Raw genomic sequence first — 23311 nt, 5'->3', positions numbered from 1 at the left:
CAATGTATTTTCTTTAGATTTATTGATGTCTTTTAATATATTCTTTTTTTGGATGATATATGGTTTTAGGATATTGGTTTTTATGAAAAATAATAATAAGATGAGCATATGGAGTATGGTTAATGGAGTGTAATAGATTTATGCAGATGGGTGGAATGTAATATACTACAATTGTGTGTAATGTAATAGAGTCCATGTGAGTGTGTAATAGAGTATGATTATCTCAATTGTATTATAGGTTGTAATACAAGTGATATTGTAAGTGATATAGTACGATCATTCAGCCATATTCTAATCTAATATGCCCCCTAAGAATACGGTTGCATATCTATATTCTATCCTCAAATATAAATGTATTATATTTTCCATTCTCTAGTCACTACTGTTTTATTTATGGCTGCACCAGTGTGAGACCCAAAACTCAAGTGTTATATCCTTAATTAGTATGTTATCCAATTAGTAACCTTTGGTGAACTTGTTGTGGATAATATTGAAATTTGACAACAACTAATAGGTTTAAATGGCAAAATCACAATGTTTATGTTAAACAAAAGATTTCGAATGATTGTAAATACTAAAATCGATCAGCAAACCAAAAGATTGACTCTACACCTTCAGCTTACACATCGAGAAATATTCTCTAAACCAACCCAAACACCCATTACAATTGTTGTTCAAAATTCTAAAGCAACCTAATTTTAGTTTTTGCTAGAACCCATTATCCCCACCAGTTCGTAGGTCGCTCGAGACCAGATTGAACCTGTTGCCAAAGTCATCCCTAATTGGACACATGTGAAATATGCATTTCATGAGCAGCAACTTTCTTTTCTTCATCATCTCCGAACATTCTTAAGCACAACTTGCTTGTTGTTGTTAGGTTGCAACAAACGATTCTCTAAATTTCTTAGGATTCATCATGGTTGCCTGTCCTTTTGATCTCATCATTGCCACAAACTCATCGTAGTTGATCCGACCATCCTGCAATTTTTATAGTTATTTAAGACTATACTCACAAGCCAAATTAGTAAGGTTATGGAATCTTTTTGTTATGCTAAATGTTATGAGTTCTATCTACATCTTTGCAACATTAGGTTATCGATGCTTTAGTTACTTACATGATCTGAATCAACGTCAGATACAATCTCCTTTATGTCCTTTTCATCACCCATTCCATATTCACGGAGAGCTTGCTCTAGTTCTTCTATAGTAATATACCTGACAAGATAGACGTTGTTTAAAGATTGGCCAATTATTTTTTCCAATGTCAAACTCGAAGTAGTAGCACTTTATTACCCGCTATTATCTTTATCGAAATATTGGAATGCAGTGTAGAGATGATCTTCTCTATCCATTCTATTCATATGCATTGTTGCTGTTATGAATTCTTCGTAATCTATTGTTCCGTTTCCATCTGCATCAGCCTGTTGATTTTTGTTCAAAGATAGATGAATTATTTTTCTTGACCATATTTCCCAAAAATTGTTTAACTTCATGTAGTAAAATTTGATTTGATTTGGTTGTCTTACAGCTTCCATCAATTGTTTGACTTCAGATTCAGTGAGTCTTGTCCCTTGCTTCGACAGTCCATGTTTTAGTTCCTCAAGTGTTATTGTTCCACTGTTATCGCTATCCATGCCTTTGAACATTTTCTTCAGTCCCATGATTTCTTCCTCAGAAAGGCATCCTGCAATGACCTGCTCATTCCGAGAACCAAATTAAAATCAGATATGTCAATATTCCTTCACAAGACCCTAAAAAATATTGTTTCTTTTTTTTTTTCCCATAAAAAAATTGGTGCTTTATATTATATAAGAACCAAATATTGTTTCTTTTTTTAAACCATAAAGATCTTGTAGATACCCGAAGAGCAACTTTCTTGAACTGATTCATGGCTCTAAATTGTTTTAGCCTGCCAAGAACAGCGTTGTCAAGTGGTTTATCAGGTGCTTCTCCATCTTCCACAATCCATGGATGAGCTGAAAGAAAAAAGAAAAAAAAAACGTTCATGACATTTAAATATCATCTGCGATTCCCCATTACATCATAAATACATATTATAATTTCGAGATTAGTACTTACAAAGCACTTGATGTGCTGTTAGCCTGTGCTTCGGATCTGCAGTCAGCATCTTCTTTACAAGATCCTTGGCTGGATGAGATATCGAAGGCCAAGGATCACTCGTGAAATCAACATGCCCACGCAAGATTGCGTTGAATATCCCATGCTCCGATTCTATAACATAAAAAAAAATCTTTTTTATTACATCAAATTGTTAATGTTTCTAGGGGTTGAAATATTAAGAAAATCGTGTAATTAATCACCAGCCCAGAAAGGTGGAACACCACTTAGAAGAATATATAACATGACCCCAATACTCCATATATCAACTTCGGGTCCGTATTTTCTCTTCAAGACTTCGGGTGCAATATAATATGCGCTTCCCACAATATCTTTGAATAATTCACCTGCGACGAGAGAGACAAATTAACCATGAAGAATGATCTTCAAGAAACATACATTTATAATATGTAAATTACACCCTAATTAATGTAACCTTGTTTGTAGAACACAGATAGACCAAAGTCGGTAGCTAAAAGGGGAGAATCCTCATCCTTAGATTGAAGAAGGAAATTTTCAGGTTTAAGATCTCTATGAATAACACCCATGGAATGGCAGGTATGAACGATTTTAACAATGGTCCTAAGCAACGATGCTGCAGCCCTCTCGGTATAATGGCCCTTGGCGATGATCCGATCAAACAACTCTCCACCAGCACACAATTCCATCACCAAATGCACCGAATGTTTGTCCTCAAAAGCCCCTTTAAGCTCAACAATATTCGGCTGACCAGCCAAATGATGCATGATCTGTACTTCCCTCCTCACATCCTCAATGTCGTCTTTATTCGCAAGTTTCCTCTTTGCTATTGTTTTGCATGCCAACTGTTTCCCCGTTTGCTTGCATGTGCATAAATGGGTGACGCCAAACTGACCCCTACCAAGCTCTTTACCTATGGTGTAAAGAGTTCGAATGTCTTCCATTGGACGTCCCAAAACGGTTCCAATAGGCGATTTGTTGCCATTCTTTTGTGGTTGGGTTGTCGAGGCAGCTGATGATGCAGTGACGGGTTTTGGTGGCGCTGTGGTTGTGTTTTTGTTCTCTTCTTGCGGTTTGTTGTCTCCTTTAAGGGGTTTTTTATTTTCAGGTTCTACATTTTTACCTTTAATTTGGGAACAACAGTTCCCCATTGGGATGTTTGGAGGGAGGGATCGAGGGACCCTGGACTAGAGAGAGCAACAACACGAATGGGTCCTTGGGCGATTGACCTAGAGGAAAGTTTAGAAAATTAGAAAGGGAGGGGAGAGAAAGAGAGAAAGAGATGAAAGTATGGATGAATATTGGAGAGGGATTGTAGGGATGGAAATGGTGGATTGAATTTTCCTTTGTTGACCACACCTTGAATCACTCTTTAGTTTCATGCAAATTACTTTCCATTTTGAGACATCAACAATCATTTTAGGGCTCACATAATTTATAGGCTCCAATTCTCACAACTCTTGCCTTTTATATTAAAGCTTGTTTACATCGATCTTCAATTTTATCAAAAAGGCAAAAATTATAATTCATATATCGGCAAAACGACTATATATGTATGTGGGTTATATAATATACATCCGAGTCAAGCATGTTTGATTATTTTCTTGTTGGAATTATTTAACTTTATGAGGTGCCATATATAATCTCCCTTTTAATAAAGGTGTTGTTTTAGATGTTGGAATATGTTATACAATGAAAAAGGATTTACTTGAGAACATCATATATAGATGGTTAGTTTATGAAGGTTTTTTAAGGAATTGAAAATTGGATTTGGATATTTTAGTGGTTTACAAAAATAAATGCATATGATAACACTGTTAATTGATGCTAGGAATTTTAAATAGATCATGGTGAAAAAATCACCCTTAGTCACATTAATTAATCAAAATGAAGCCTAATCATTAACCATTTACAATTTTACATATATTAATTATTTATTTTTTAATTACCTTGTGTATATTTATGAAAAGAAAAAATTGAGTGTTTTCCAATATAGTAATGGTCCATTAACTTTTTCTTTTATTCATAAATGACCTTAAAATTTATGTTTGTATTCACAAAGCAGCATAAATATAAATAAAATGTTATTATTTTGATTGTAGTGAGATTTATTTACATCATGCTCAACAAATGAAATAATTAAGTTTAGGTTATTTATAGTAAAATATTAGATAACTTAAAGACCATAAATATAAATATAATTATATTATTTTTATTTGATCGTAAATATCCATGTTTTAATTTTATTATAAAGACACTTATATTAACAACAAAATATATAATATCATACATACTTATAAAGTTAGTATTTTTTCTTGAATCTCATGCATTTGAAACCTCCATTCTTTTTTCTTTCACCACATTCATTTGAAACTCCCATAACTTTTCGATTTCTTTATAATAATAATTATAATTTGGTAGTTAGGTTAAATAAATATCAAATCTAAAGTGTTTTCATATATAAACTAAATTTCAATATTAAATAATATCTTTAATTCTACTTATAAAATTATGTTTTTAAACTTTTAACATATTATACTTAATTTATTAGTTTTAATATATTGTTGGATGTAAACCATTATCATTTTAAAGGTATAATTTTTGAACAGTTTGTATAAAATACTTAAGTTATTAATTAAAATATAACATTATAGGCTCAACTTAAATATAAATTTTATTTAACTTAAACAACCCAAAAATTATTTTATAAATAGTTAAAAGTGATAAATTGTAGTGACTTTCTAATAATGATTGTAAGTTAGTTAATAAGGTTAAATAAATATTAAACCCAAAGTGTAATCATAAACAAACTAAATTTCAATTTTAAAATAATATATTTACTTCTATTTATAAAGTTATGTCTTTAAATTTTAACATATTATACTTAATTTATTAGATTTAAAATGTTGTTGCATGTAAACCATTATCAGTTTAAAGCTACAATTTTTGAACAGTTTCGATAAAATACTTAAATTGTTAATTTAAATATAACATTACACTATCAACTTAAATATAAATTTCAGTTCCACTAAAAAAACCAAATAATATTTTGTAAATAGTTAAAAGTGATAGTGATAAATACAAAAAACGAAATTGTAATATCAGTTTAACTAAAATATTTCCTAAATATATTTATATAATCGTTAAAATTTTTCAAATAAGTAGCTTAAAACAACTTATAATAACAATAGTTAAAAATAACTCTATATAAATGATTATATTGTTACCTTTAAAATCAAAAAATAATGTTTGATGTTATAAATAATTATAATGATAGAAATTAAAACATTAAGCAAATATATTTTAAAAAAATAGTTAAAAATAACAACTATAAACAATATTAAACCATATATAATATTTAATTTTATTGATGTGTAACTTCGCGAGTAGAAGTCATTCAAACGATTGAGATTATAACGTTATAATAGATTTATATATTATCATATAATTCAAAATAGTCTATATATTATATCAAATTAATATACGAATTATTATATCAAATTTAACAACAACGTTAGTGTTATATTTTAATATATATATATATATATATATATATATATATATATATATATATATATATATATATATATTTGTAAAGACTTCAACTATATAGGTGTTTCTGTGCATTACAATATCAACTCAAATATAAATTTCAGTTCCATTTAAAAAAAAAAAACTAAAGAATATTTTGTAAATAGTTAAAAGTGATAAATTGTAGTGATAAAAGCAAAAACTAAATTGTGATTTCAATTTAACTAAAATATTTCTTCAATATATTTTTATAATCATTAAAAGTTTCTAAATAAGTAGCTTAAAATAACTTACAATAACAATTGTTAAAAACAACTCTATATAAATAATTATATTGTTAGCTTTAAAATAAAAGAACAATGTTTGATGTTTTAAATAATTATAATGATAGAAATTAAAACATTAAGCAAATAAATTTTAAAAAGTTAATTAAGAATAAAAACAACTATAAATAACATCAAATCATGTATTATATTTAATTTTATTCATGTGTAACTCGCGGGTAGAAGTCATTCAAACGATTGAGATTATGATGTTATAATAAATGTATATATTATCATATAATTCAAAATAATCAATATATTATATGAATTTAGTATATACAAATTATTATATCAAATTTAATAACAGCTTTATTGTTATATTCAAAAAATCATATATTTGTAAAGATTTCAACTATATAGGTGTTTCTGTGCAACGCGCGAGCATTCGCCTAGTTATAACATATGTATGTATGTTTCTCATTCAAAAAAAATAAAAAATTAAAACCTTTTAATAATTTATTTTTAGTATATTTATTTAAACCTATTATTTTTCTCGGATTCAGTAAAATCAAAACATTTTAATAAATTAACTCTTCGTATATTTATTTAAACCTATTATTTTCTCTAACATAGTTATAACTTATGTTTGTTTATATCAAAATATGAAAATAAAATATATAAAATAAAATCTCTCTCTCTTTATATATATATATATATATATATATATATATATATATATATATATATATATATATATATATATATATATATATATATATATACACACACACACACACACTAGTAGTGTACCCGAACTATGCAGCGGCACAAGATAGTTTCTTTTGGTAGATAGTTTTCATACGACGATTAGTATCCTTTTCGTATTAGATAATTCATTTCAGCCTTTTGGCAGATTGTTTCCAGTTGGTTAGTTTCGTTCGTTAAATAGTTTCTAGCTACGTACGTAGATGCAGGGATCTAATAGTTTCATATCAAGTGTTATCTATTATTATGGTTTTTATTTTACTATTATTTTGTAGGGGGTGCATAAAAGTGATTATGAAAAAATATATCGACACATGTTCTGTTTTTTGGAAAAGGACGATGAATTTGCTTTCTCATAACTATATTGTGATAGAAATAAAATTATATTGTTTTTTGGGTTAAAAATAAAAGTACCTATTTTTTATGAATGATAAAATCATGTCATGATTAGGTTTAGTTCCATTTCTATAATTAGTTTCATTTTCATTTCCAAGATTTGGTTCCACTACTTTTCTTTTGATCCAGACCAAAAAATAACTCTAGATGATGTCCAAGTGTTTGGTATTCGTTGTTGCTTCTAACTCTGCCTAAACTTCTAACAAGGTTATTAACTATCATACGAACCCTTAATACTTAGGTCTAGATTTTTTTTGTTAAGATGGAGATTGAAAAATTATATTTATATTACTATTTAGAGTAAATTACATGTTTGGTCCTTGAATGGTTCCCTTTAACGACAATGGAATAAGGGGCCCAAAAGTGTTATAAAAGTGTAGTTTTATGGACCATCAAGGATGAAATTAATCTTGCTGGTTAAGTGTGTTAATTTCAGTAAACCAAAGGGAGCAATCATTGTAATACACAAATGTGTAGTTTTCTGGACCTTCGATCATGAAATTAATATTCAGGCTAAATATGTTAATTTCAGCAAACCAAAGGGACAAAACATATAATAAGCATATGGTATTTACGTATGTATGCATATGTAACTATAATTTCGTATGCAATTAAATCAAAATATTTTTTGTGTCTTGTTTATGTTAATATTGATACTTTTAGTGGCGGATCCAGACTTTCAGTCAACTGGGGTCTGCTAGTGGAGCGTTTTCGAGCAACTTTGAGCCATATCCATTGGTTACCAAGTGTTGTAGTAGTTTCCGGAAGTTTCAGGAGACCGCAAGCAGCTTTCGACGACTATGAGCAGTTTGCAAGTGGCTGGGAGCATATTCCGGCAAGTGGTTGGTTGTCTTCGGCTTCTTTTCTTGGTGAAGTTGTGCACACCATCAGCTAGGATATGCTTAAAAAGAGTGAGAATCTGTTATCTATTAATGCAAGAGGTGCCAATCTTTTGTGAAATGGGGAAATTAATTATTTAATATCAATAGATGCAAAAAAATATATATATACATATTTAATAGGTGTAGCCACTCCAAGTGGTGTCATACACCCCACTACCCAAAGGGTAGCTCCACCTATGGATACTTTATGACATAAAATTTTCTTATATTAATAAAAGAGAAAACCATTAAAAATACAACTGATTTAGTAAAATAAATCAATTTCATTTTGTTGTTTTTATTTTTTATATATAATTGGAAATAAGAATGAAATATTATATAAGACAACCATGTAATACCACCATTTAACATTAGTGAAAACAAATACCAAAGCTAGAAAACATTTGTGATAATGATCCATCAACATCCTCAAACTAGCAGCAGCTCTGTCAAAACTTGGTCAAGGGCAAAATCGTCTTATTTAAGGAAAATTTACATCATTATGTAAATGTATGTATGTAACACTTAAGAAAACATAATGTACAATGATATTATAAAAGTTGGCCTTGAAATTATCTCAAACCTAGAAACCAATGCAACTCATCATTATTAAGTTATCTTAAAATCAAATCCAACTTCACTAATATGATCTTTGTGTCGAGAAAATTGATTACTCTAGGTGAGTTTGTAAATAAATTGGTCATTAAATCAAGAAACTGTAATGATAAATACAATTTGAACCGTTCATTTCCATTTTAGCGGTGTTGCTTTCAAGCGTAGAGCTCCTTGATCATCCAATATTTGCAAATTCACCACAAATTCATGTAAATTTCTAAAAAAATGACATCAAAAAGAATTTTAAACAAATCTGCAAATGAATACATCGTATAACTAACCATTCCACAAAATCAAACATATGTGTTTAAAGCATTATTAACCATGAAATCATAGAACATGCCATAATAAATCGAACCAAATACGCACAAAGATAAAGATATGAAATTATTAGAAAAAAAAGGAAAGGAAAAAATGGGTGATAAGTTGCATTTGTTGAAGCCAAAACGGATTTATGACAATCGTACTTTTCCAATCCTTAATAAAGTACCAAAGAATATTAAGGGGACCATGATACCATTTCATTTTATTCTTTTGCAGTCTCTTAAAGTTGTTGAAACTTGAAAGTATCAGACATAAAACAAAATCCAAAGAATTGCAAGTTTTGTTTTTTCCAAATTAATGATGAAAATACCCTTGACTATTTATGAAACCATTCAGTGGTATCCAGCTGTGATAAGTGGTGTCTAGTTGTGATATGGCATGTAGGAGGAGATAATGAAGCATTATCCTGAGTTATTTTGTAACATCCCGCCTCCCAGGTATAATATTTAATTAATTTATATTTATGTTGTCAAAGCAACATGACGAGTTGGAGGGCCCAACTCGCCGAGTAGAGAGTAAAATTGTCGTGTGATTTTTAGAGTCTACTCAATGAGTTGGAGGACCCCAACTCGACGAGTAGGAGCTGAGTGTGAAAACCCTAATTTTCAGGATTTGTGCCCTATTTAAAGGACAATAAACATTAATTTCAGCATCCCTTATCATCTTAACACACTAAGAGAAACCCTAAGCGAGCTGTATTCACTGTGAGAGAGAGAAAGGCTAAGATTTGTGTGTATTAGTACATTTTTGGAAGGGGATTGAAGACCAAAAAGGATTGGAACGAGAAGAAGCCTTTAGATCCGGTGTTCTTTCAATGGTAGCTGCCATTTTGAGGTAAAAAGCTTTCACATTGATCAGTGTTTGGTTAGATCTCATCACTAGGTAGTTTATAGTTGTTTCTATCCTTTCTTTGGGTCCTTCATTTATTTGAGCTTGAAATGGAGTTGAGACTCCAGATCTGGATAGTATGAGGTCCCTTGGACCTATCAATTCAGGCTTTATCAAGCTATTGGCCAGCTTTCAGGCACAAACCCTCTATAGAGCTTGTCCTGGCATTTTGAGCCCTAGATGCCATGCATGGACATAAATCTTGCAACTTTACGTGATATTCCAGCCTTAGAAGGCTAGATCTAGAGTATAGAGCCTTAGTTCTGCTTAAAATGTCTGAATAAGAGAATGGACTGAAGGGACTCGACGAGTTGGCTAGGGTTTTCCCCGATAGTCTGGACGCATTACAATTCGGTGAGTTGGTGAGACAACTCGACGAGTTTGTGACAACCGTCAAATTTCGGTCAAGTCAAAGTCAACTAAAGTCAACAAGTCAAACCGTTTGACTCAATTCGCCCATGAGTACTAAAATTCACACTATGAAACTTCTACATAACTTCTATTCTAATGAGAAATCATAAAACAAAAAGTGCGAACATCTAGATCTCCTTAACCTAAAACTGTAGTACGTGGCGAGCCAAACCGATAAAACAATGATGCATACTCATCGGGAGTGTGTAAGATCTTTAAACAAGGCTTAACAGGGTTTACGAATCATGCATTGCGATGTCGGACACTCACAATTGTCACACATGGATCCTCTCTCAATCGTTTTCACTCTATCTCTCTCTATGTCAAATCTCTCCCAAATCTCTCCAAGTATGTGAAATCTCTCTCAAATATCTCTCTGTATTAGAAATATCTCCAAGAATGTCGAATCTCTCCCAAATCCCTCTAAGTATGTGAAATCTCTCTCAAATATCTCTCTGTATGAGAAATCTCTCCAAGAATGTCAAATCTCTCCCAAATCTCTCCAAGTATGTGAAATCTCTCTCAAATATCTCTTTGTATGAGAAATTTCTCCAAGAATGTCAAATCTCTCCCAAATCTCTCCAAGTATGTGAAAACTCTCGCAAATATCTCTGTGTATGAGAAATCTCTCCAAGAATGTCAAATCTCTCCAAGTATGAGAAATCTCTCCCAAATCTCCCTCAAATAGTTCCCGTAACTTTTTAGAATCATTCGGGTCATTCCGGCCCTTAACCGGGTCAAAAACGGCTTAAAACGGGGCGAAAACGCGAAAAACGGATCTTAGGAACCGAAACCCCTCTTAGGAACCGAACCCTCCTGATGAAGAAGGCTGCTGAACCGAACCGAAGGTACTGTTCACTACAGTTCATTCGGTTTTTTTTACTTCTCGCCTTCTATCTCCGAACCGAGCCTCTGTTAGCTAAGGGCGCGAGGACCGAGCCTCGGTTCTCGGTCGCCTCATCTGTTGCGCCTCTCTGTCTCTTCCCTTCTCTCGCTCTGTCTCTACTCGCGCCCCTCTGTTCTCTCTTCTCCCCTCTCGGTTCCTTCCCTCCTTCTTCTTCCCTCTCGGTTTCTGCCTCCCTCTCTCTCGGTTCAGCACCAGAAGGCCGAACCTCGGCCAGACTTCGGGAAATTGTCACTTTTAGCCCATTTTTGATATTTTTAACATTTTAAGCCCGTTTTTCATGATTTTAAAGCGGGATTTTCTCCAAAAATTATATTTTAACATAATAAACTCTAAATATTCATAATTTAAACATATTTTGATGAAAATCATTATTTAAATAATAAAAATCAAGTGGGTGAATTATTAAAGGTGGAGTGTTGACTTTGCCTTATCCAATGTCACAAGCAACCACCCCACACTCACTCTTTGACTAACCACACCTCCCCACCTTACCTAGGTCACTTCAATGTCCCTCACACCCAATTTACACTCATTCCCACGTTTTTGAGCTGGAACAAACATCCTCTCTCCTCATTTCTCTCATTTTCTCCCATTTCACTAAGTATTAAACACCACTTTTCTCTCAAACTTTTTCTCCACCAAACTCGAGATTCAAGGCTGATTATCAAGTGTTCTTCCACTCTTAGTAAGTATAATTCATCCTCCTTATGATTATCTCACTTATTTCCACTCAAATCATGGATATCTTACACAAACTCCATCATATTAGCGTTAGAGCTTCGAATCTTCAAGTGATTCTTCAAGTGTTCTTGGGTTGAACACTTCTCTTATTCAACACTTATCTACTGAAATCACTCAAGGTGAGTTCATACCCCTACATTTTTATGTTTTCTCAAGTTTTCAGGGGGGGAATACAAGTTAAAACACTAAGAACATAACTAAAATTTTCTAACAGCCTTCATCAGAAAAGTTCAACTCCATTCACGGACTGTTTTGGGCATCTTAAACATTTTTGTTTTCAAAACTGTATAAGGTGCAAATAGTTCAAGTTTTTATCTTTAAAATGACTACTTGCACATCTCCATACGAGTTTTCTACAATTTATGGTGATTTTTACAAAACTGCCTATCATTTCAAACAACAATCCGGACCAGTCTGTGATTGTGGACTTTTTCACCCAAGTTGGAGGTCATTAAAAATCGTGATAAAAATTATGAGTAAACTAGACACATTTTGTGAACTCTCAGAATTTACGGATCTAGTTTTCGACTTCGTATTATTTTTCTATGATTTTTCCAAAACAGGGCAGAATTGCTAAATTTAGCCAACAGCATGTAAATATCATAACACTTTGTAATATGTTGAGCAAAGTGTATAATCATAAGCTCTAATTATTGAATGTGTTTCTTTGTTAGTTTATCATCATGAACTAAAACTAAGTCATTCATAATAAATATATTTCATTCATTTTAGAACACGTATATTAAACTATAAAAAGTATAGTTTGATAAATTCATAACACTAATACATTTCTATAAAAGAATTCATACATATTACATACATTTTAGATAAATTATAGTAGGTATAGTTTATGATACATCACTCAACACACTCGTACAAAAAGGGTACATTCATACAAGAAAGATTTATATTCACACATATTTCACGTAAAGTTGTTTATCTATAGTTTGATAAATTCACAACACTAATACATTTCCATAAAAGAATTCATACATATTATATACATTTTAGATAAACTATAATAGGTATAGTTTATGATACATCACTCAACACAATCGTACAAAAATGGTACATTCATACAAGAATGATTTATATTCACACACATTTCACGTAAACTTGTTAACCTATATTGTGAGACTCTCTCTCTCTCTCTCCCCGTACGTCCGAGTGCGGGATATAATTCCTGGTAGTTATAATCAGAATCTCCTTGAGGGAGAACGTGATACTTGTATATAGATCTATATTGGGTTTGACACCCCACACCTTGCTGCTAGCTACAGTTGGACCTGTAGGTCTACGGGTGAAAAATGTCATTTTATTTTTCACGACACTGAGAACGTCGTGGCAGGTTCACATAGTCATAGTATGATTATAGCGACTCACATAGGGATATAACAATCCATAAGTTTACGAGATTTTATTTTTAAAACCTAAATGAGTTTTATGTCGATTTAAAATCACTTTTTATCTCTATGAGTACAGATATTACTGTACACTTTTGGTTTTTGTAGTTACGACTACACATCATTTGAAACCACATTTATACTTTTAAGTATGGTCAATACTTGTTATTTCTCGGTCCTCTAATTTAGGACTACATATATATAAAGTATTAACGAACATGAGAACATACAGAAATTTCATTTAATTCAAACGTGTCCATGTCCATTTAAGTACATAACATTTTCTAATTAATAAGAAAGGTTACTTATACATTTTGGTCTTCAGTCATAAGACTACATTACGCAGATTTTAAAGAAAATATCGGATTTTCTGGATGCATATTGTAACGCTTTTACAAGGAAAACGATTTACTTTTCCAACGAAATTTCTTATGAACTCACCAACCTTTGTGTTGAAACTTTTCAAAACTACTTGTATTCTCAGGAATTCAGTGAAAACAGGAAATCAACAACGTTTTGAGGATGGGACGATAAATCGTCAAACAGTTCATTTTGTATTATAATGTAATTGATGGGAATCATGTAAACATGTGCTTTGATGTAACGTTTTCAATTATATTTGTTTTGGTTGTATTTACTTTGAGCACTATTATACTCTTTGTTGTGATACTCTACATGAAGTCCTCCACCCCCGGACGTTTCCGCCATCCTTGGTTTGGGGGTGTGACAGATTGGTATCAGAGCATTGTTTATAGTGAACTCAGTATATCAAACCACATAAGATATACAAACTATAAATGCATTGGGACTAAGTCTCTGATTTATAGTTTCAAAACAACTATACTTTTAGAAATAAATAGTTTCTTATTAAAGGTATACATGCATACATACATATTAAGGTCAGCACCACTCTAGAACAAAACAAAAGTAATGATTGTTGAATATCACAGGTAAGCTCGGGGATGTATGGTCAGTCCTGGGAGTGGCATAGCCTGATCAACTATGCTGGTCCGAGGAATGATTAGCACATGCCCAAGAATAGTTGTGATATGGCAACAAGTCTAAAACTTACCAACATTACCACAATGAGAACATTAGAATAGAACATGAGTTTAAAATACTATAGGAGTATTTTGTAATATCATAACTTATATGAAAACTAAATAGATCCTTAATAATAGGTCTATAGTCCCTAAGTGGATACTTAAGGTTATATATAACTTAGAAATTATAGACTTAGAATTTGTGGTCATTACTTTACTTCCTTTTCCTTGTTTGGATGTGGACCTAGAGTGGGATCACTTATTCAAAGGTCTATCGTATCTTGTTATACGTAATTAGTATGCACTATGTCATTATAGAAGTAACTAATAAGGATTACCCCCCCCCCCCCCTATAAGTAATTGATAATAGAGTTAGACGCATAGTACTTATCTCCTCCACCTCTATTCTCGCAAATACGGCATAGCAAAATCCTACTTACCAGACGACCCTTACTTTCCTAATCCGAACTCGAGGAATGGTGAATGATTATGAGAAGAATCATAAGCGGGACCGGAGGTAATCAATCCTCCATGCATAGCAAGGTTTCCGTGAACCGTTTCGACTATAACGAACCCGTGAACCGTTGGGCAATCGTGATCGAGGGTTGAATGTCGACAACAATGAAAACAACCACCATGTGGAGACCAACGAGGGTGCTATGACCTCAACCACGGGGGACTGACGGACAGAACCCTCCCAGCAAAGACCCGGCGGATCGCGATCATCGGGGATTAAAACAAGAAGACTACAATCTGAGTTCAGAAAACTGCGCACTACTATAGACCCCACCATCTCATGTATCGGTGACTCAGAATTATACTACTATTCCCGAGACCAACTCTCTTTTTAGGACTGTATCGCCACTCGTGAAGAGGAAAGAGAGTAACAGGGTAGGACACACAGCATTCAAAGAAAGGATGATTGTAGCCAAGCGTTGATTGGCAAAGCTACAAAATTGCATCGACCTTGCCTCAGGCATCACAAGGGATGGATCATCGTAAGTAGAGTTCATGTCGCTCACCAGACCTGGTAAATTAGCTTCATAAGTATGCGCTGATGCTACTCTATTGTAAGTAAAGTCACGACACTACAAATTAAGTGGTCATACTAATCGAGAAATCTATCTACTATCAGAGCCCGCCCATGCACAAATGTGAAGTAGACCTGCATCGAGGTCAAAATTTTCGCTGAAACCATGATTTCTAGAGTCATATTAACAAGATGGGCTTAGGATGTACCTAACAGACTCGAAGGAATATCTAGCCTTAATTATATAACTAAGCATACATCAATAGGTCGTGATAAGGACCTAGCTTAGGTCAAGTATAAGGTTTCACTTGGATACAGAACTACTAAAATACATGAGTTTATTATACAAAGAATCTCGTTATAAATTGTTTCCAGAACACCCTAAACAACCGAACTTTGATACAAATCGATATGAGATAAACTTAATTAGAAAACTCGCGACATATAGCCATTCTAGAAACTCATTATCGTCTCACCTTTAAGCATTTGTTGAGAAGTTTCTTCTTCATAGACCTATGGGTGCGATCATACCAGCACTAATGCACCGGATCCCATCAAAAATTCCTCAGCCAAGTGTGTTCGGACAAACATGATTCTAAGAGGAGTAAAGCTTAACGTCCTTATGAAACCTACTCCTACCTATTGCCATAACTCCATCTCGGGAGTGTTAGTAGAAACACTAAGGATAGTACAGTAATGTGCAAAAATTTATATGCGTAAAATATAAATTGTAAGGATGCACTTAAGACAATCATTTCCACTAACGAAGTCGTTTTTCGTCATGAAACAGAGCTATGTATTCACCAAGAGGCAACAAACCAACTAGCAAGGCGCCAACACTTCGGATAGACGCTGCTACTTTTCAAGCTGCAGTCACGGCAGCCGTGGCAGCCATCACGGTGCATTTCAATACTAACAACATCAACAAGGGTGGAAGCGATACTAACAATACAAATTGTGGTAACAATCAGGGACACCAATGGGTACCTACCAACAAAAATACCTCAGGCCACGAACCTACGAACAAGAAGAGAAAGTTTTGGGACATGAAAGAGCGCCACCAATCTAAGGGATACACTAAAAGACAACAACCTAGGGCCGCCCCTATCATTACAACAGCAGTCATGACAAATGCCTCGACACTAGCCTCGGGGTCTGCCACCCAAATGTCTGCCAGACCATATGAGGGATCACTCCCAAAGTGCAACAAATGTGGCTTTCATCACCATGGGGCTTGCCGAGAGATGCACTGTAAAAACTGCAACAGGAAAGGGCATACCGTTCGTTTCTGTAGGGCCTCGGCCCATCACCTCCCTTCAATCACCTGCACCAAGGTAGGCCCAGTATGCTACCTATGCGGTGAAACGGGACACTTCAAGAGAGAATGTCCAACTGAGAAGAACGACGAAGGAACAGGAGGAATGTGATGAACACACCAACAGGAGCAGCAAGGGAACCATGTGAGGACTTTTGTAATGTTCCCAACGACAATACGTTTAAGTACTATATGTTTGTAATGAATTTGATACGCTTACTAAAGTAACCTTCCTTCTAAAAAGTAGCTAAAATATTTTCTCTCTCATACAAATCAAACCAAAGACATTCATATGTGACCTTAGGAGCATTACCTGTAAGTTGTAATGACTTTGTCCATACATCGGGGATAATTTAAAATCAAAATACTTAAGTCTTGAAATAGATAATTCCATCCTGACTCCGATTCCATGTCTAGTATTAGGGGTTGAGTGGGGTCACCCACTCGACAAATTTCACGATGTCAATTTACATACGACAATCATATACCGCGCGATCGTAAGGAGACCTGTCAGGAGTCATGATATCAAGTATCATTACTGGCTATCGAAAACACACCCACTACCAGTGCTAGACACTGTGGTAGGAATCATCTACAATAATCATAACATCAAACAAAATGGAACACACAGAAAAGAAATACAGGACACTCTATCACTCTATTGATCTCTTCCTTTGTATACAACTTATCTCATGTTATCTAAAAAGATAGTGTTGTCGTATTCCAATTTTGATTGATATTGCCCTCGTCTTCCTGATTAAACGACTACAAAAGGGCTTTTCGCCTAACCCATGAATATCGAAACTATCGTCTCTCATAAACACCCAGCACGGACCTTTGGGTCATCTCTTGTTGTGGAACTCCAAAACACGAACTAGAGGAGTGTCATACTTCCCGAAGCCTTATCACATGTATATACAGGAGACCTTCGGGATTGTCGTGCATGTAGCAGACAAGATTCAAGCATAGAAGCTTGGGACAGATAGAGTACGAGTCCTGCCATGAGCTTCGGGCTAAGGTTGCCCAGAAGGACGAGTGAATGTCCTACCATTCAAAAAGGCCTAGCCGCGTAAACCAAACCCACATACTTCCTACCGAGCTACAAGAGCTGTCAGGTCAAACCTATCGAACTACTCAACAATGAAATTGAAGAACCAAGTTTCTCACCCTGAAAAGCTCTCGTCTTATTCTTCAAATTAGAAAGACAAATTGCTCACAATTCCATCTATTTCAGAGGCCCCGACAGCATCTCTAATAGAAACCTTTACTATCTGCCTCGCATTGACGAATAGGCCGACCAACCTCAAGAAACGAGGTACCCTTCAGGAATTGGGCCTAAGATCTGAATATCACCAGTCACGAGTATGGAAGAAGGATATCCGAGAACAATCCTCCAATTTCGATGAAGATGTTGAAAGTTCGTTGTGATAACCCTCGGATAGGACCAGACCCACTCGTTGGATTCATGAACGTAATAAATAGGATATACCCTTCTTGCTAGGATCAGTTCATCATCGTCATTACAAATGACTTACTTATCTACCCTCGTAGTAAGAAGGAAACCAAGGAGAGCAGCTACAACAAACCACGGAAGAAATACGATCAGAGAAGTATTACCCGAAGTTCTCTAGATACAAGTTTTGGAATTGAGGAGTTCAATTCTCAAGACACATCGTTACCAAGGTGGAAATTCATAAGGACCCTTTCAATTGATCAAAACCGTTGAGAAACAGTCAGCACCGAAGGCATTAGCAGAAATACGCCAAGATTATGGGTCTCGCTGACCTACCGTCTTAACTCCTTCGGAACTTCTCGAAAAATACGAACCCCCTCCCAACTTTGACCCTAAAGGGAGCAACCCTTGACAGGAAGAGAAACAAGAAGAAGAAACCTTTAGAACTCTGGTATAACCGACCGAATTCCTCTATAAACACTCACTCTGGGAAGGCTTAGTACGCTTCGGAAAGCATGGAAAGCCAATACCCCAAATAATTGTGTCTTTCGAGATTCTTGTCAGAATCAGCCCTGTAACTCGCTACTTCAATCTACTCCCGCGAGCTTAGTAAAGTACACCCTACCCAACACGTCCCAAATTTACAAGAAGAATCTATCCGATGAGACTCTTGCAATTCCCCTCGACGAGATCGAGTTCCACAAGAGCCTCACCTTCTTAGAAGAACCATGGTGACCATGGATCGAGGTCAAGCGGATGAAACAACGCCACTTCCCATTAGTGAAAGTTCGTTGGAAAACTAACCAACGACCTAGAGTCATATGGGAGCGCGTGAGTCAGTCGATTAGGAAGTATCCTCACTTCTCGGCTTGATTATTCATGCCTACTCCTTGCCTAAATTCAAATTTCGGGACGAAATTCACTTTAACGGGGGGATGATGTGACAACTGTCAAATTTCGGTCAAGTCAAAGTCAACTAAAGTCAGCAAGTCAAACCGTTTGACTCAATTTGCCCATGAGTACTAAAATTCACATTATGAAACTTCTACATAACTTCTATTCTAATGAGAAATCATAAAACAAAAAGTGCGAACATCTAGATCTCCTTAACCTAAAACTATAGTACGTGGCAAGCCAAACCGATAAAACAATGATGCATACTCATCGGGAGTGTGTAAGATCCTTAAACAAGGCTTAACAGGGTTTACGAACCATGCATTGCGATGTCGGACACTCACAATTGTCACACACGGATCCTCTCTCAATCGTTTTCACTCTATCTCTCTCTATGTCAAATCTCTCCTAAATCTCTCCAAATATGTGAAATCTCTCTCAAATATCTCTCTGTATTAGAAATATCTCCAAGAATGTCGAATCTCTCCCAAATCCCTCTAAGTATGTGAAATCTCTCTCAAATATCTCTCTGTATGAGAAATCTCTCCAAGAATGTCAAATCTCTCCCAAATCTCTCCAAGTATGTGAAATCTCTCTCAAATATCTCTCTGTATGAGAAATCTCTCCAAGAATGTCAAATCTCTCCCAAATCTCTCCAAGTATGTGAAATCTCTCTCAAATATCTCTTTGTATGAGAAATCTCTCCAAGAATGTCAAATCTCTCCAAGTATGAGAAATCTCTCCCAAATCTCCCTCAAATAGTTCCCGTAACTTTTTAGAATCATTCGGGTCATTCCGACCCTTAACCGGGTCAAAAACAGCTTAAAACGGGGCGAAAACGCGAAAAACGGATCTTAGGAACCGAAACCCCTCTTAGGAACCGAACCCTCCTGATGAAGAAGGCTGCTGAACCGAACCGAAGGTACTGTCCACTACAGTTCATTCGGTTTTTTTTACTTCTCGCCTTCTATCTCCGAACCGAGCCTCTGTTGGCTAAGGGCGCGAGGACCGAGCCTCGGTTCTCGGTCGCCTCATCTGTTGCGCCTCTCTGTCTCTTCCCTTCTCTCGCTCTGTCTCTACTCGCGCCCCTCTGTTCTCTCTTCTCCCCTCTCGGTTCCTTCCCTCCTTCTTCTTCCCTCTCGGTTTCTGCCTCCCTCTCTCTCGGTTCAGCACCAGAAGGCCGAACCTCGGCCAGACTTCGGGAAATTGTCACTTTTAGCCCATTTTTGATATTTTTAACATTTTAAGCCCGTTTTTCATGATTTTAAAGAGGGATTTTCTCCAGAAATTATATTTTAACATAATAAACTCTAAATATTCATAATTTAAACATATTTTGATGAAAATCATTATTTAAATAATAAAAATCAAGTGGGTGAATTATTAAAGGTGGAGTGTTGACTTTGCCTTATCCAATGTCACAAGCAACCACCCCACACCCACTCTTTGACTAACCACACCTCCCCACCTTACCTAGGTCACTTCAATGTCCCTCACACCCAATTTACACTCATTCCCACGTTTTTGAGCTGGAACAAACATCCTCTCTCCTCATTTCTCTCATTTTCTCCCATTTCACTAAGTATCAAACACCACTTTTCTCTCAAACTTTTTCTCCACCAAACTCGAGATTCAAGGCTGATTATCAAGTGTTCTTCCACTCTTAGTAAGTATAATTCATCCTCCTTATGATTATCTCACTTATTTCCACTCAAATCATGGATATCTTACACAAACTCCATCATATTAGCGTTAGAGCTTCGAATCTTCAAGTGATTCTTCAAGTGTTCTTGGGTTGAACACTTCTCTTCTTCAACACTTATCTACTGAAATCACTCAAGGTGAGTTCATACCCCTACATTTTTATGTTTTCTCAAGTTTTCAGGGGGGGAATACAAGTTAAAACACTAAGAACATAACTAAAATTTTCTAACAGCCTTCATCAGAAAAGTTCAACTCCATTCACGGACTTTTTTGGGCATCTTAAACATTTTTGTTTTCAAAAATGTACAAGGTGCAAATATTTCAAGTTTTTAGCTTTAAAATGACTACTTGCACATCTCCATACGATTTTTCTACAATTTATGGTGATTTTTACAAAACTGCCTATCATTTCAAACAACAATCCGGACCAGTCTGTGATTGTGGACTTTTTCACCCAAGTTGGAGGTCATTAAAAATCGTGATAAAAATTATGAGTAAACTAGACACATTTTGTGAACTCTCAGAATTTACGGATCTAGTTTTTGACTTCGTATGATTTTTCTATGATTTTTCCAAAACAGGGCAGAATTGCTAAATTTAGCCAACAGCATGTAAATATCATAACACTTTGTAATATGTTGAGCAAAGTGTATAATCATAAGCTCTAATTATTGAATGTGTTTCTTTGTTAGTTTATCATCATGAACTGAAACTAAGTCATTCATAATAAATATATTTCATTCATTTTAGAACACGTATATTAAACTATAAAAAGTATAGTTTGATAAATTCATAACACTAATACATTTCTATAAAAGAATTCATACATATTACATACATTTTAGATAAATTATAATAGGTATAGTTTATGATACATCACTCAACACACTCGTACAAAAAGGGTACATTCATACAAGAAAGATTTATATTCACACATATTTCACGTAAAGTTGTTTATCTATAGTTTGATAAATTCACAACACTAATACATTTCCATAAAAGAATTCATACATATTACATACATTTTAGATAAACTATAATAGGTATAGTTTATGATACATCACTCAACACACTTGTACAAAAATGGTACATTCATACAAGAAAGATTTATATACACACACATTTCACGTAAACTTGTTAACCTATATTGTGAGACTCTCTCTCTCTCTCTCCCCGTACGTCCGAGTGCGGGATATAATTCCTGGTAGTTATAATCAGAATCTCCTTGAGGGAGAACGTGATACTTGTATATAGATCTATATTGGGTTTGATACCCCACACCTTGCTGCTAGCTACAGTTGGACCTGCAGGTCTACCGGTGACAAATGTCATTTTATTTTTCGCGACACTGAGAACGTCGTGGCAGGTTCACATAGTCATAGTATGATTATAGAGACTCACATAGGGATATAACAATCCATAAGTTTACGAGATTTTATTTTTAAAACCTAAATGAGTTTTATGTCGATTTAAAATCACTTTTTATCTCTATGAGTACAGATATTACTGTACACTTTTGGTTTTGGTAGTTACGACTACACATCATTTGAAACCACATTTATACTTTTAAGTATGGTCAATACTTGTTATTTCTCGGTCCTCTAATTTAGGACTACATATATATAAAGTATTAACGAACATGAGAACATACAGAAATTTCATTTAATTCAAACGCGTCCATGTCCATTTAAGTACATAACATTTTCTAATTAATAAGAAATGTTACTTATACATTTTGGTCTTCAGTCATAAGACTACATTACGTAGATTTTAAAGAAAATATCGGATTTTCTGGATGCATATTGTAACGCTTTTACAAGGAAAACGATTTACTTTTCCAACGAAATTTCTTATGAACTCACCAACCTTTGTGTTGAAACTTTTCAAAACTACTTGTATTCTCAGGAATTCAGTGAAAACAGGAAATCAACAACGTTTTGAGGATGGGATGATAAATCGTCAAACAGTTCATTTTGTATTATAATGTAATTGATGGGAATCATGTGAACATGTGCTTTGATGTAACGTTTTCAATTATATTTGTGTTGGTTGTATTTACTTTGAGCACTATTATACTCTTTGTTATGATACTCTACATGAAGTCCTCCACCCCCGGACGTTTCCGCCATCCTTGGTTTGGGGGTGTGACAGAGTTGAGTTGGATTTTCCCAATACTTCAAAGAAAATGAAGGAACTCGACGTGTCGCATAGATGCACTCAACGATTTGGGTCAAAATGGATTGTTGACTTGAGTGTTGACTTCTGAAGCCTTTTAGGGTTTGGTCAAGACATGAATTATGGGGATCATGGAGGGGTAAAATGGTCTTTCATCCTTTCTGAGAGTTAGAGAAGGCGTTAGCCTAAATTTTTAGGGTTGTGGTTATAAAGTGTTAATTAGAGATGAGTATGATATATAGGCGAAGTCTAGACTGTTCGTGGAGTGCGAGACCTACTTGCTTACTTATGAAGTGATTCTTCTCATTATACTTGCCGAAGTAGTAATACTGTGTGACCGGAGGTTCTTATCTGAGTTATCGACCAGAAGGTCCTATGTGCTTATACTGAGTTATGTGATATTATGCATCTTGTCTTGGTGATTTATGTTATATTTTATTAAGTGCCTTACTGAGTTAGGACCAGAGGGTCCAAA

The 23311-nt window shown here is 34.6% G+C and overlaps 1 protein-coding gene across 2 annotated transcripts; it reads right to left on the bottom strand.

Moving 5' to 3' along the window:
- Positions 1-547: 547 nt before the first annotated feature.
- LOC145031042 (calcium-dependent protein kinase 2-like) lies at positions 548-3428 on the bottom strand. Of its 2 annotated transcripts, XM_078979495.1 has the most exons (8): positions 2555-3423; positions 2322-2465; positions 2080-2232; positions 1861-1976; positions 1527-1694; positions 1294-1421; positions 1116-1215; positions 554-978 (listed from the first exon to the last, which is right to left on the bottom strand). In XM_078979495.1, the coding sequence occupies exons 1-8, from the start codon at positions 3246-3248 to the stop codon at positions 874-876; spliced, it is 1608 nt and encodes a 535-aa protein (XP_078835621.1). In that variant the 5' UTR covers positions 3249-3423; the 3' UTR covers positions 554-873. The 2 variants fall into 2 exon arrangements, with proteins under 2 accessions (XP_078835620.1, XP_078835621.1); XM_078979494.1 differs by having other exon boundaries at positions 548-978; positions 1294-1694; positions 2555-3428.
- Positions 3429-23311: the final 19883 nt, after the last annotated feature.

Source organism: Lactuca saligna, chromosome 2 (genome assembly GCF_052625555.1).
Source record: "Lactuca saligna cultivar CGN05327 chromosome 2, ASM5262555v1, whole genome shotgun sequence".
NCBI classification, from domain to species: Eukaryota; Viridiplantae; Streptophyta; class Magnoliopsida; order Asterales; family Asteraceae; genus Lactuca; species Lactuca saligna.
Note: the sequence above shows the minus strand (reverse complement) of the source record. Positions and strands in the feature narration are given on the sequence as shown.

Coding starts and splice junctions, on each gene's coding strand:
- LOC145031042 (XM_078979494.1), bottom strand. CDS start 3,248: ATGGGGAACTGTTGTTCCCAAATTAAAGGTAAAAATGTAGAACCTGAA. Junction 2,466..2,554: donor ATCTGTGTTCTACAAACAAG/GTTACATTAATT, acceptor CTCTCGTCGCAG/GTGAATTATTCAAAGATATT. Junction 1,695..1,860: donor TCAAGAAAGTTGCTCTTCGG/GTATCTACAAGA, acceptor CGGAATGAGCAG/GTCATTGCAGGATGCCTTTC.